Below are 13169 nucleotides of genomic sequence, written 5' to 3'. Positions count from 1 at the left end.
TTTTGCGGAAATGTAGTTTTTTACCATCAGGGCCTCACGAGCCTATACTGGTGTTTTTAAAAGTTATCTTTGACTTTATGACTTTCTGTGTGGTTTCTGGGATGCTTAGGACTCATATTGCACTGCTGGAAATAGTTTATTTTGATGCATATGCTGCTTTTTTGCAAATTTGCACTATAATATTTATTTTCGTTTTTCCTGCAGTGTATAAAAATTGGTGTATTTCAAAAATAAAACTATGAAGACACTCAAAATGAATTTCCTGTGGTGGGAAACTATTTTGTGCAACTTTTTTGTATTTACAGTTTTGAGGGATAAGCCTCTTAAATTTCTCTAACTAGAAATATATGTTAAAAAAGCAAAAACGATTTTCAATTCTTTTGTAGTTTATTGCACTTTCTTGCAATTTATGTAATTGCTATGCACTTAATGCATACATATTATTAAAATCTGAGCTATAATGGTTGTATTGATGTATAGCAACTTGAAATGCTCCCAAAAATGTCACTACAGCATGTAAAAATATAACATCAGCTCTGGCGGACTTGGTTCTATGGTAGGTCTTAAAGGGTTAACAGGAAGCGCTCCCCAGCTGAATGAGAAGGAGAAGTCATCTTTCGTGACATATTGAGGGGTGAGGGCAAAGGGAAGACAGAAAAGATGAAAATATGGGAAAGAGCGGGCAAAAGTTGGTAACATGCAACAGTGGGATATAAACGCATCAGAGAGAAGTGCTCAGTGCATCATGGGAAGTCCCCCAACAGTCTGACCCTACAGCAGCATAACTAAGGGGTGGTTCAATGTCACATCGTCGTTTTTATCTGAAACGAAAGCTTGAAATTTAATCTTAAAAGTAGAGACGGTGTCTGTCTGCCGAATCCAAACTGGGAGCTCCATGAAATCGGAGCCTGACAGCTGAAGGCTCTGCCTCCCATTCTACTGCCACAGCACAGCAGTGGTGTCTCCCTCACTACTGAGGTGCATAAAACAAAACACTGTAACACCTTCTGTTAATTCTGGGTTTAATAGGGAGCCAATAAATAGAAGCTAATGTGAGAGAAATATGATCTTCATGTATGGTCCCTGAACTCTTACTGCAGCATTTTTGATCAGCTGAAGGCTTTTTTCACTGAGCTGTTAATAAAGATCTACAAAAGTCCCTCCTAGAAATAACATATCCACGAAGCAGCATTTCAGCTTCTCTCTGACACAGGATGTTTCTCATTTCTGTAGATGGATTGTTGAAAGTGCAAGTTAAAGGACAAAAAATGACTCCAATCACTGTAGTGATGGAGGCTGAGGGAAAGCCATCTAGAAAGGAAAGTACTGATTTATGATACTTACACATTTCAGCATGATAGTCTCATAAATAAGCGCAACCTTTATTAGCCTTTTTAAACTCAGTAACGCCAAGAAAAGATGCCGCGTGACGGCTAAATGATGGTAAAAAATCTGTCTATAATCCGTGTTAATCACAGACCTTATTTCAGGAATTTAAGCAAAACTTTTTAAAACATTAACCTTCTAGCAATAAATAACATCTGGTTAGTCTCACTGCTGCACCTCAGAGTCAGGTTCAGCTTTTATAGGCCACATATCAGGTAATGAAACGAGGGCAGCTCCTAAACTTGGCCCACATCTGGCCCACACAAGATACTTGCCAGTGTCATAACCGAGGTGTGAGAGCAACAGGAGGTCTGGATTAAGCACAAATGTGTCTGCTGAGACCAACAAAACCCCAAACATTTATTGTCTTCATCATCATCGGGTTCTAAAACCACTTAAAACAGCGACACTGCCTCTATCCTTGTTTGGACTTTCATTCCTCCCTCAAATTTGAGGGAGGAAAGAACTTTGTTCGGTGGAAGATAATGGAGGATTATGGAAATCTGAAATAGGAAATGTTGTTCAAATTTAGATTTCATTGTCCATTTCCACAAGATGATTCTTTGTGAACAGGATCTTAAGGTATTAAACGGTGTTTGCTGGCAGTGAAGCCTTAAATGTCTGATCAGCTCAGGACAATCACGGACTAAATACGTGTAGACTTTGACAGTACAGGCTGAAAATAAGATTACTAACACAAAACAAGGACTAGATTTTCACACGTTTTACCACAGTTTCACATTTTCCTTTGATATCACATGTTGACACAGTTCATCATCACCTCTGAAAGAAATGTGGCACAAAATGAAACGATCGGCTCATCTTTTCGCTACAATAACCCAGAAATGCTTTATGTTGAAATCTAATCATTTGTACTGTTGTTCTGATCATTTAACTCCTATGATTAACCCAAACCTAAGCATGCAAACCACCAAATCAATGTTTTATCAGATGAAAGTGCAGTCAAACTTCAAAGTGTTTAATTTACATAGACCCTGAGCTGGAATGCTTGCATATTCAACAATAACCACCTGGATGAGTGCGACTTTAATCTGATTCGGTTGCAGATAATAATTCTGCAGATGCTCAGAGCCACACTCAAAGCTCTACAAAGGAATCTTAATTGAAAAGCACTAATCTCATCATGACTCCAAACATTTGTCCAGAAAACGCCGTTCTCAGCTCGGCTTTCAGTCCATCCTGCAGCACTCACCGTTGATCACATTTGAACATTCATAACCGTTTTGCTCTGCTCGCCGATGCCAGCGTGCTCTCTTTTAAGCGTGGAAAGAAGCGAAAGGGTACCCTGCTTCATAAAAGTTTGAATCTGACTGAAGCAAGTCCTGCCAAGCAGAATGAACGCATGCCAAGAATAAGAGAGGGGATGCTAATGACTTTGGTAGGCATATGGTGCTGCTGCTGCTGCTGTTACATGCAGGCAGAGGAGGTTTTCACCTGCCAGATATCAGGCTACAACATTAACCATGCCTCGGTCTGACAGGAGGAGTACAGAGAAACTATGAATGGGTCAGTTAAGCAGCAGCACTTGCACAGACCTGCTTTAGATTCAGCTCTTGACAGTCCTGTGCATTATAACTCCTCTAATGGGAATATCGTAGCCGTGCATGGGCAGCTATTTTAGATCTGATGCAGAGTTATGAATATTTATACAACACAGAGGCCGTGAGAAAGACTGGATTTAAAAAGAAAAGGTGTTTAGATATGAATATGAAAAACTACAACATGTTCATGTGCTGCTTTTTCATTCAGATTCCTTTGCAGTCTGTTGAATGTGACTCTGAGTACCTGCAGAAGATTGTTTTGCTTGAGTATGCTCGCCTAAAATCTGGAGTTTAAGGGTGTATTTAAGTCTGGTCCTTTCTTTGAGTTTCACTTTCTCAAATTGACTTTGAAGTTTGGGTTAAAGACAGAGTTTTTTTAAATTACTGTTAAGGTTGTATGAGGTTACTGTATGTCTGTCTTTCAGTTAAGAGTATTTGTTTCTCTACAATTAAAGTCTGAAATTCTGTTAAATAATTTCTGCAGCTCAGTTAAAATTGATTTTTTTTTTTTTTTTTTGTCTTTTCAGTTTTAACTCGCCTAACAAATGCTTTTAGTTACCGAAACATAATCAAAGAGCACGTTTTAGTGAATAATCGAGCTGTTCTCCCTGAATCAGACATTTCCACTCGGAGAGCATTATTGACTGCACAGCTCAACCCAGGTGGAGTGTGCTCATTCAGAAATCCTATCAAACGAGTGTTTGTGTCATATGAAAGAGCTCATTTGAAATTCACCAGCTGACTTTTCTCTTCTGGGAAAATCTGTCAACCCTGAAGTTGGGATGGGAACTCTTATCCTTGGGTAACAACACCCTGCTCACGGTCCTCCACCTGCGATTGTGGGTCCTGAGCAATTATAGCTTAAATTGCATTCATTTTAAGATGAAAGTCTTCCTAATGGAAAAGGTGATCGATCGCTCCGCCCGCAACTTTCACACCTCCACAAGATTTCTTTGCGCGTACTGGAACAATTCTTCACTCGGTGCTGGACAAAGTAGCTGAGGTTGAACTAAATCCGATCCGATTTAGAGTCGGTGGATCTCATACGAGCGTGCATGGTGGTCCCTATAACCCCTGACCTGGCTACGTAACAAGCAGGACAGGAGGACAAGTGGCTTGGTGAAAAGAGACTAGAAATACCAACCGTGAATCCCACGGGGGACGGTGAGGATCCCAGCCAGAGCGCCAACAAATATCCACCATCCACACATGATCGTACAAAAAAAGAGGATTTAATCCAAATCCAGTCAGAAGGAAAAAAACGGGATGTGTGTGTTTGTGTTCGAGTGTTTCTATCTTAAATGAAAGCGGGTCTCTCTGTGCATTATTGGTGCTTTGAACACAAACAGAAAAGATCCGGGAGTCTTCAGAAGGAGCGGGGAGAAGGAGCGCACCGGGTCCGACTCCTGAGCGCTGCGCGCCGGACTGGAATGCGGCGCAATGCCGAAACCTGGAGAAGTGGGTTATCCACCTCCTTCCTGTTCGCGTGCTCAGAGCTCTACCGGCTGGACACAAAACTCTGTTAAGAAAAAAGAGTCACCGACTGCAAGTTGTCCCCTCTTCAGCTGCAGCAGCAGAAGCCGGGACGCTTTTAAAAGCCGAGGCGCATGACGACGACTGGCGGCCGGAGTTTGAGCGCTCCTGCAGCGAGCCTCGCGCGTGTTTGAAGTCACTTCTTGCGGTGGACCGGTCTACTTGTCCTCCCGGAGCCCACCCCACTCCCTCTCCTCCTTCTTTTCCTTCTTGTTCGTCCTCTCCCCCTCTCTCAAAGAGGACGTCCCACCTCTCCACCCCCGCTTCCACCACCCACATCGCAGATATAATCTCACATGATGGGGACTCTGCTCCCTGGGGATTAAAACATGAGGGAGAGAATTAGTTTTCTGGAGGGGAATTTGGTGATCTAGGATCAGCTGAAGGATTCATCCTTTTAATCCCATTTTCAGCTGGAAATCTGACGTTTACAGAGAATAAAAATAAATACATTAAAGAAAAGTGGAGCTGTAGGCTGTCTGAACTCACTTTTACACCTCTGGGGTCATTATAATTAACTACTCTTTTAAGGGAACTCGTGTTTGGAGTGATCTTAAAATAGTTTCTGTTTTGATGCCCTAAGTTTTCTCAGTCTCGAATAATCTTCCATGAATAGCCTCATTATGCTCTTATCCTATTATGTGCGTTAAATCTGAAAAAAACTTGCGGGTTTATAGATGCTGAACTCTGTGTTACCTTTAAATGACTTGAGATTATTGAAATTAAAAGGCAGTGATTTTCAAACCAGGGGTCAGGATCCTCCAAGGGAATTTCTTGGACTCTCAAGATAATTACCAGTAAGGAAATACTGAATTCTCAGCGTTATTCCTTTAATTTAATCCCTGACAGCAATATTTGTAGTCCACGTTTGTCATTGTTAGGTCCGCGTTACATTGGCCAAATGTCAGGTGTGTTATAGCATTTGGTCCACATGAAAAAAACTTCCTATAATCGATGTAAAGACGTGTGGTCCACATCTGGCAACGCCAAAAGTGCCATAAGTAGCCCAAACGAGGCCCAGGTCTGATGTGTCTGTGTATGCGCTGTAATTCTAAACAGTTTGACTTCAGATATCATTAAATGATTTAATTGTAAAAAGAAAAATAATATGAGAGCTGAGAGACACTGTCAGCTTGAAATCCAGCACCCTGAGACTGTACACCAAGTGGAAGGGAGAAGGCTGAGGACTGGTGAGTGTTATAACCAGTATCCAGGATGAAACAATAAAGATCCATGAATACATCATGAAGATGGCCACGTGCTTAGGACTACCTCAGGCAGCAGAAACCTGAGTCAGAAGAGAACCAAGGAGAGGAACCATCATGGAAGAACAGGCCTGTGCACAGTATGTACCAGTGGCAGATAGAAGGAGTGGTTGATATTGAGAAATCCAACCAGTGGCTGGACAAAGCTGGACTGAAAGACAGCACAGAGGCACTAATCATGGCAGCACAGGAACAAGCTCTGAGCACAAAAATCCATGGAGGCTGGGGTCTACCACATCAGGCAAGATGCCCCTGAGACCATCCAGCACATTACAGCAGGGTGCAAGATACTAGCAGGGAGGGCATACATGGAACGCCATAACCAAGTGGCCAGTGTAGTGTACAGGAACATCTGTGCTGAGTGTGGCCTGAAAGTCCCAAGGTCAAAATGGGAGACGCCCCCAAGGGTGGTGGAGAATGACCGAGCTAAGATCCCGTGGGACAGTTTGACTGACGGACAAACTGTTGATGGCTAACCAACAGGACATAGTGGTGTTAGACAAAGAGGAAGACAGCCATAGTGATAGATGTAGCGATACCAAATGACAGAAACATCAGGAAGAAGGAACACGAGAAGCTGAAGAAGTACCAAGGGCTCAGAGAAGAGCTCGAGAAGATGTGAAGTGAAGATAACAGTGGTCCCGGTGGGAATCGGAGCACTAGGTGCGCTAACTCCCAAGCTAGGCAAGTGGCTCCAGCAGATCCCAGGAACAACATCTGAGATCTCTGTCCAAAAGAGCGCAGTCCTGGGAGCAGCTAAGATACTGCGCAGGATCCTCAAGCTCCCAGGCCTCCCAGGATCCGAGCTCACCCTGCAGGGCAAGTGTTTGCAAATCATTACTAATTGAGAAATTCATGTAAGTGTCATTAATTTGTGTAATTAAAATAAAAAATAAAAAACTCAATTATAATTATATATTGGTTTTGTGTGGTCTTGTCTCCTGTCTAGGGTGTACAGGTACCTTAGCACAGCTCCACCCGTAAATGATGGGTTATAAGACTTTAATAATAAAGGTTTTATTACTGAGCATAATTCCAGGGTGTCAGTTGCTGACATTTAGTCAAAGCCTCTGGTGTCTCACATTCAAGCAGAAGGTTTCCTTTAGTGTTGCTCAGTATGTGTGACCACAGTGTCTCTTCTACTTTGTCATAAATTAACCCAAACCGGACCGAGTAGGTTTGGTCACAACTTTGCGTCCAGGTTCACAGTCTTGTGATTTGGCCACCACCACACCACCTATGTCAGTAACAACTTTATAATGGACACTGTTTAAAACATTACACAGTATTTACAACTTTCCAAGAACCATCCAAATAATGTTTTACAAATCAAACCAATTAGTAAATATTGCTTTCAGTTTCATGCTTTAATAAAAGTAAATAACTGATAATTAAAGTTAAGCAACTGTATTTTTACCTTATGGACATGATTTTCTGAGACTTGTAAACACATATTGTTAACAGCAACATAAAAACTTGTCCTTAATCAGAAAAGAATAATTCAACTGATGTTAACAAGGGAGGAGACCACAGACACTGAGGTATTTCTCATCTTGTTTTTAAAACCTCAAAATCCATTATTCAATTTTTGAGGTTCCATGGGGCTTTTATATATTTATGATTTTGCTGAAATCTTGGCAGAAGTTTAAGAGATTCCCTTTAACACTATCCATTTTATATTGAAACTGAATATTTTGGGAAAACTGATCAACTATCGACTTGCTAATTAACTTTTTTAAATGACTTTATTAGTCAGGAACATATGTTACTACTAACAATCTCCTTTAATTATTTAAATATTGTCTCATGTGAACCTTTTATTGTCTTTTTTGTTTTGTTTTCCTCTAATTTAAAATGTAAACATTTAAACGTAAAATAATTTCAAACTACAAATCCTGTTTAGCTTGACCCTGGTGGTATGGAGGACAAAACAAGCCAAAATAAAAAAAAAACAGAGAAAGAAATTTTTAGATTTAAACAAAACAAAATAATTAAAAAAAAAAAAGATTAAAAATGTCTTGATGCATGCTTAATAATCCAGGGAAGAAAATCCCAGAAAGTTGTTTCTCTTCATCTGGACGTTTCATTTTCAGTGGGTGTCATGGTCCTGGGTCGGTGACCCAGCGCTTTGAGTTTATGATTATTATTTTCTAGTTTATTCTGATTTTGTATTAGTTCTTTGGGTTTGGTTGTCGTGTTTATTTTCCCTACCTGTGTCTCCCTCTGTGCTCTGTACGGGTCCCCGAGTTTTGTGTTGTAAAACAATCTGTGTGTTTCCTGTTTTACTTTGTAGGTCTGTGTCTCGTTATGCCCATTAGTTCCAGCTGTGTCCCCTCCTGTGTGCCATTTCCTGATTACCTGGTGTGTGTATTTATAGTTTGTGTCTGCCTGTGCTTCTTGTGGCATCGTCTGTGTTTCTATGTGTATCTGCCGTGTATTTAATGTTATTCCCACCTTGGTTATTGTGCACTGTAAATAAAACCCACTTGCACCTCCGCCACTGTCTGCTTTTGGATCCTCCTTCCTCACCTCCACACGACTGCCGCCCCAGCCAGTGGGTGACGTCTTCAATCCAACAGACTGAAGAAGTCACTTGAAATAGTGATGAAGGTCAGTTTTATTTTCTTCAGTGATTTTGTTCATATTCTTTATTTTCTAGTTTTATATCATTTATTTGGGCAGTCTTGGTCTTCCATATTGCAATATGTACTTACTTTGTTTTTTTGTTTTTTTTCAGGGAACAGGATAATCTCCTCTACCTTTGTATCTAAAGTCCTGTCACTATCTTACAGGAAGTTGGCAAAGTTTTTTTTTTTTTCCAGTGACCATTTACTTAGTGCTTCACTTTCCCCCCCCCAGTTTGCTTTTATTCCACAGTAGCTTGCTGATCTACCTGGGAGCTGCTTTCCCCCCTTCTTTTTTCTGTACAATAACTAACTATTGTATGTCTACAGCTTGTTTTTCAGTGTAATGTTTAATCAGCAGGAGTGCAGCATTGAGATTCCTCAGGGTCACATGGCAGTAACCTGATCTCCACTCAGTCCTTTTGTCCTCTGCCAAAAACAGGGATCAGAATCAGCTTGTTCAAAGGTTTTGCCTTTGAACAAGCTTTCTTTTCTGCTGCTTTTAATTCTGCTGCTGTCTGCACTCTTCAACTATTTATAACCAGCTCCCCGTCTGCAGTGACAAAGGAGAAGATTAAAAAATATATAAATATATATAGCAGGTTAAATTCTGGCCTCCGACACAACCAAAAGTATCTATATCATTTTGACATGTCATGAGGGCTCAGGTGAGATTATACCTGACCTCCTATTAAAGTCAGGCTTGGAATGGAGGTCTTATAAATCTCTGGTTATAACTATAGAGACATCATTGCTGGCCATAACCACACAGCAGACTCTTCGTGATGTGTGTGACTAAAGGGTATGTTGACAGAAATTGTATCTTAAATATGTTTCTGAAATCCCATTGGTGTGGGGATGGGTAGATAAGGTGAAAGGCAGGACAGGACACGACCTTAGGGGTCATGATGCCAAACTAGTGCCTTACAGTGAATGGATGCACTCGCTTGGTAGATTAGAGCGAGGGGTGTAGCTCAGGGGTAGAGCATTTGACTGCAGATCAAGAAGTCTCTAGTTCAAATCCAGATGCCCCCTGCTTTATGAGTAACCTAAACACCTTTCTTCACACTTCAGCTGTCAGATCCCCGAGTTTACATTCAGTCTTCAAACTCCCCTTTTTGATAAATCTTATATTTATAGCTGAAGCTGGACACAGAGACTAAACCTAAACCACTCTGTAGTTATGCAGATTTAGGCTCAAGCTCCTGGAGAAATTCATTTCTTTCCATGCATCCATTCATTTAAATTACACCGTGCTTCTAATTAACATCTGTCTTCTCTACTGCAGTTTGTTTTATCTTCTTTGTTCTTCTCTTTCCACTCATGTACAAGTGTTTACACCCTCCCCAGCGGCTGCACTTCCCCGTGTCTGGAGGTCACTTTAACTAGAATTTTCTCTCTAATGAAGTGGAGTCTTTAAAATGTGAAATAAAGTGCCTTAAGACAAATGTTGTTGCAAACTGGCAGCATATTTTAAATAAAGCAAATTGAACTTACGGGAGATTTTGGACTGGACTGTTAGACTAAACTCTCCACCACTAGATAAAAGAACATCTTCTCTCCATTAAATTTCCAGAGACAAGATGGACTGAAGCTGTTCCGAAGCTCAGTATGATCTCTCAGCAAAAAATAGTTAACTGGAAATAAGCCGCAAATCCTCCAACGGCTCACTGGAGGAGTTAACAAGCTAATGCTGCTGGTATTTCTGCAGAATAGAAAGAGCAAGAGCAGTTGGAGTTTTCTTGTCTTTGAGACATTTTAGTTTAGTTTGTTGATGTGAAATCACTTCCCAGCCTCTCTGTCCCCAAGAAGAAGTCTTTCATCTCGGCGAGACAAACAAAGGAAGTAAACATCTTTACAACAACAGCCAGATCAGTATGAAAAACCAGAGTTTACAGACAGACAGACACACCTGTGAGAGTCAAGCTGGCACCACAGCAGCATTACTGCATGTCAACAAGAAGCTCGTTAAAGGCGGTTTCATGACTTTTACTGTTTCCATAGTTTTTCATTGCTTCTTTCTATAGTCTGTTTCTTTTGCTCTCCACCACCAAATCCTATTAAATTAGTTGCAGCAGCAGCAGCAGCAGCCCGATTCCCCCACAGGGACCAATAAAAATTCAAACTAATCTCAATCTCACTCTGAACGTCAACCTGCACAGCATCACAGGATTAATGTCTAATAGGCTGCTCTAATTCAACGCGCAGCTTGAAAGGATGACTCTACTCTTGCTGTGGTTTGGGACATAAAAGACATGGGGTACTTTCTCAAAGACATCTAAAGATGTTTTGAACCACAGAAATAATGTGCTGGGAGGGTTGAGAGTGCAAATCTTAGCTTCTAAATTGAGTTACTAAAACACTGTTTTCACTTTAACTTTCAACTCACAGGTTTAACTTCAAGGTTATTTATTCATTCACAAACTTGAATTAATAAAGATAATATTCAATACAGAGAAACTACAGCTGGAGGAGCTTAAACTGATGGATAGGGGGTTAGGGGGTTAATTTGCAATGTTTTGGGAGAAAAAAAAGGCTTCAGTTTTACCTGTGAATACATCCCAAGCATCCACAATACAAACATAATCTAATCATGCAAGATTATACATGATGTGCAAGTACATGTCTACTATTAAAATCTGTGAACATTTTTTACTTCACTACTTTTTATATATTAGTGGCCTCGTGTAAGAAAATCTAATTTCTCCCTCAGTGTCAGGTTGGCTTTATCTCCTGCAATGAGCTTCAACAGGTTGGAGGAAGACTTCCGTTTAATCCTGCAGGAGTCTGGAGTGCAAGCTATGTAAACACTGCCCCCTGCTGTTCAGCTGGTAGTATTACAAGTGATTTTATACCAGTTTATACCAGGATGACCCGGGATGAAAATTTGTGGTTGTGGACATGGGGCCCCTCACTTTGCATAACAGCTTAATTATTTCCCCAAGTGACCCAGAACCTGATTTTTCTTTTGGATACCAACTTCTTAAATGTGTTTATTTGTCATTCTCAGGTAACATAAGAAAAATGAAGCCATTTGTATGTATTATACAGGGAGTGCAGAATTATTAGGCAAATGAGTATTTTGTCCACATCATCCTCTTCATGCATGTTGTCTTACTCCAAGCTGTATAGGCTCGAAAGCCTACTACCAATTAAGCATATTAGGTGATGTGCATCTCTGTAATGAGAAGGGGTGTGGTCTAATGACATCAACACCCTTTATCAGGTGTGCATAATTATTAGGCAACTTCCTTTCCTTTGGCAAAATGGGTCAAAAGAAGGACTTGACAGGCTCAGAAAAGTCAAAAATAGTGAGATATCTTGCAGAGGGATGCAGCAGTCTCAAAATTGCAAAGCTTCTGAAGCGTGATCATCGAACAATCAAGCGTTTCATTCAAAATAGTCAACAGGGTTGCAAGAAGCGTGTGGAAAAACCAAGGCACAAAATAACTGCCCATGAACTGAGAAAAGTCAAGCGTGCAGCTGCCAAGATGCCACTTGCCACTAGTTTGGCCATATTTCAGAGCTGCAACATCACTGGAGTGCCCAAAAGCACAAGGTGTGCAATACTCAGAGACATGGCCAAGGTAAGAAAGGCTGAAAGACGACCACCACTGAACAAGACACACAAGCTGAAACGTCAAGACTGGGCCAAGAAATATCTCAAGACTGATTTTTCTAAGGTTTTATGGACTGATGAAATGAGAGTGAGTCTTGATGGGTCAGATGGATGGGCCCATGGCTGGATTGGTAAAGGGCAGAGAGCTCCAGTCCGACTCAGACGCCAGCAAGGTGGAGGTGGAGTACTGGTTTGTGCTGGTATCATCAAAGATGAGCTTGTGGGGCCTTTTCGGGTTGAGGATGGAGTCAAACTCAACTGCCAGTTTCTGGAAGACACCTTCTTCAAGCAGTGGTACAGGAAGAAGTCTGCATCCTTCAAGAAAAACATGATTTTCATGCAGGACAATGCTCCATCACACGCGTCCAAGTACTCCACAGCGTGGCTGGCAAGAAAGGGTATAAAAGGAGAAAAACTAATGACATGGCCTCCTTGTTCACCTGATCTGAACCCCATTGAGAACCTGTGGTCCATCATCAAATGTGAGATTTACAAGGAGGGAAAACAGTACACCTCTCTGAACAGTGTCTGGGAGGCTGTGGTTGCTGCTGCACACAATGTTGATGGTGAACAGATCACAACACTGACAGAATCCATGGATGGCAGGCTTTTGAGGGTCCTTGCAAAGAAAGGTGGCTATATTGGTCGCTGATTTGTTTTTTTGTTTTGTTTTTGAATGTCAGAAATGTATATTTGTGAATGTGGAGATGTTATATTGGTTTCACTGGTAAAAATAAATAATTGAAATGGGTATATATTTGTTTTTTGTTAAGTTGCCTAATATTTATGCACAGTAATAGTCACCTGCACACACAGATATCCCCCTAAAACTAAAAACAAACTAAAAACTACTTCCAAAAACATTCAGCTTTGATATTAAAGAGTTTTTTGGGTTCATTGAGAACATGGTTGTTATTCAATAATAAAATTATTCCTCAAAAATACAACTTGCCTAATAGTTCTGCACTCCCTGTATATGTATTTGTTTGAGTGGGGATTAGCTCAAACTTTTAAACATCATGTCGACAGCATGAATTGACTCATGATTGAAGCCTAATGACTTTACAACAAAACCAAAATCAATTAGTTAAAATCAGTAAATGCTTTATAGTTTATTGTATTTGAGGACATGTGGACATTCGAGCATATAGAGATGTTTATATGTTTAAACGGATTTCAA

The 13169-nt window shown here is 40.7% G+C and overlaps 1 protein-coding gene across 1 annotated transcript in view; it reads right to left on the bottom strand.

Annotated features, from left to right (window-relative positions):
- fras1 (Fraser extracellular matrix complex subunit 1) overlaps positions 1 to 4704 on the bottom strand; it is a 352607-nt gene extending 347903 nt beyond the window's left edge. Inside the window, exon 1 of the mRNA XM_085180995.1 lies at positions 4093 to 4704. Within this exon, the coding sequence (XP_085037121.1) occupies positions 4093 to 4159 (67 nt within the window). The 5' untranslated portion in view covers positions 4160 to 4704. The remainder of the gene's footprint in view (positions 1 to 4092) is intronic.
- Positions 4705 to 13169: the final 8465 nt, after the last annotated feature.

The sequence above is a fragment of the Neolamprologus multifasciatus genome, chromosome 12, assembly GCF_963576455.1.
Source record: "Neolamprologus multifasciatus chromosome 12, fNeoMul1.2, whole genome shotgun sequence".
Lineage (NCBI taxonomy): Eukaryota > Metazoa > Chordata > Actinopteri > Cichliformes > Cichlidae > Neolamprologus > Neolamprologus multifasciatus.
The sequence above is the reverse complement of the archived record's forward strand: the minus strand, read 5'-3'. Positions and strand labels throughout refer to the sequence as shown.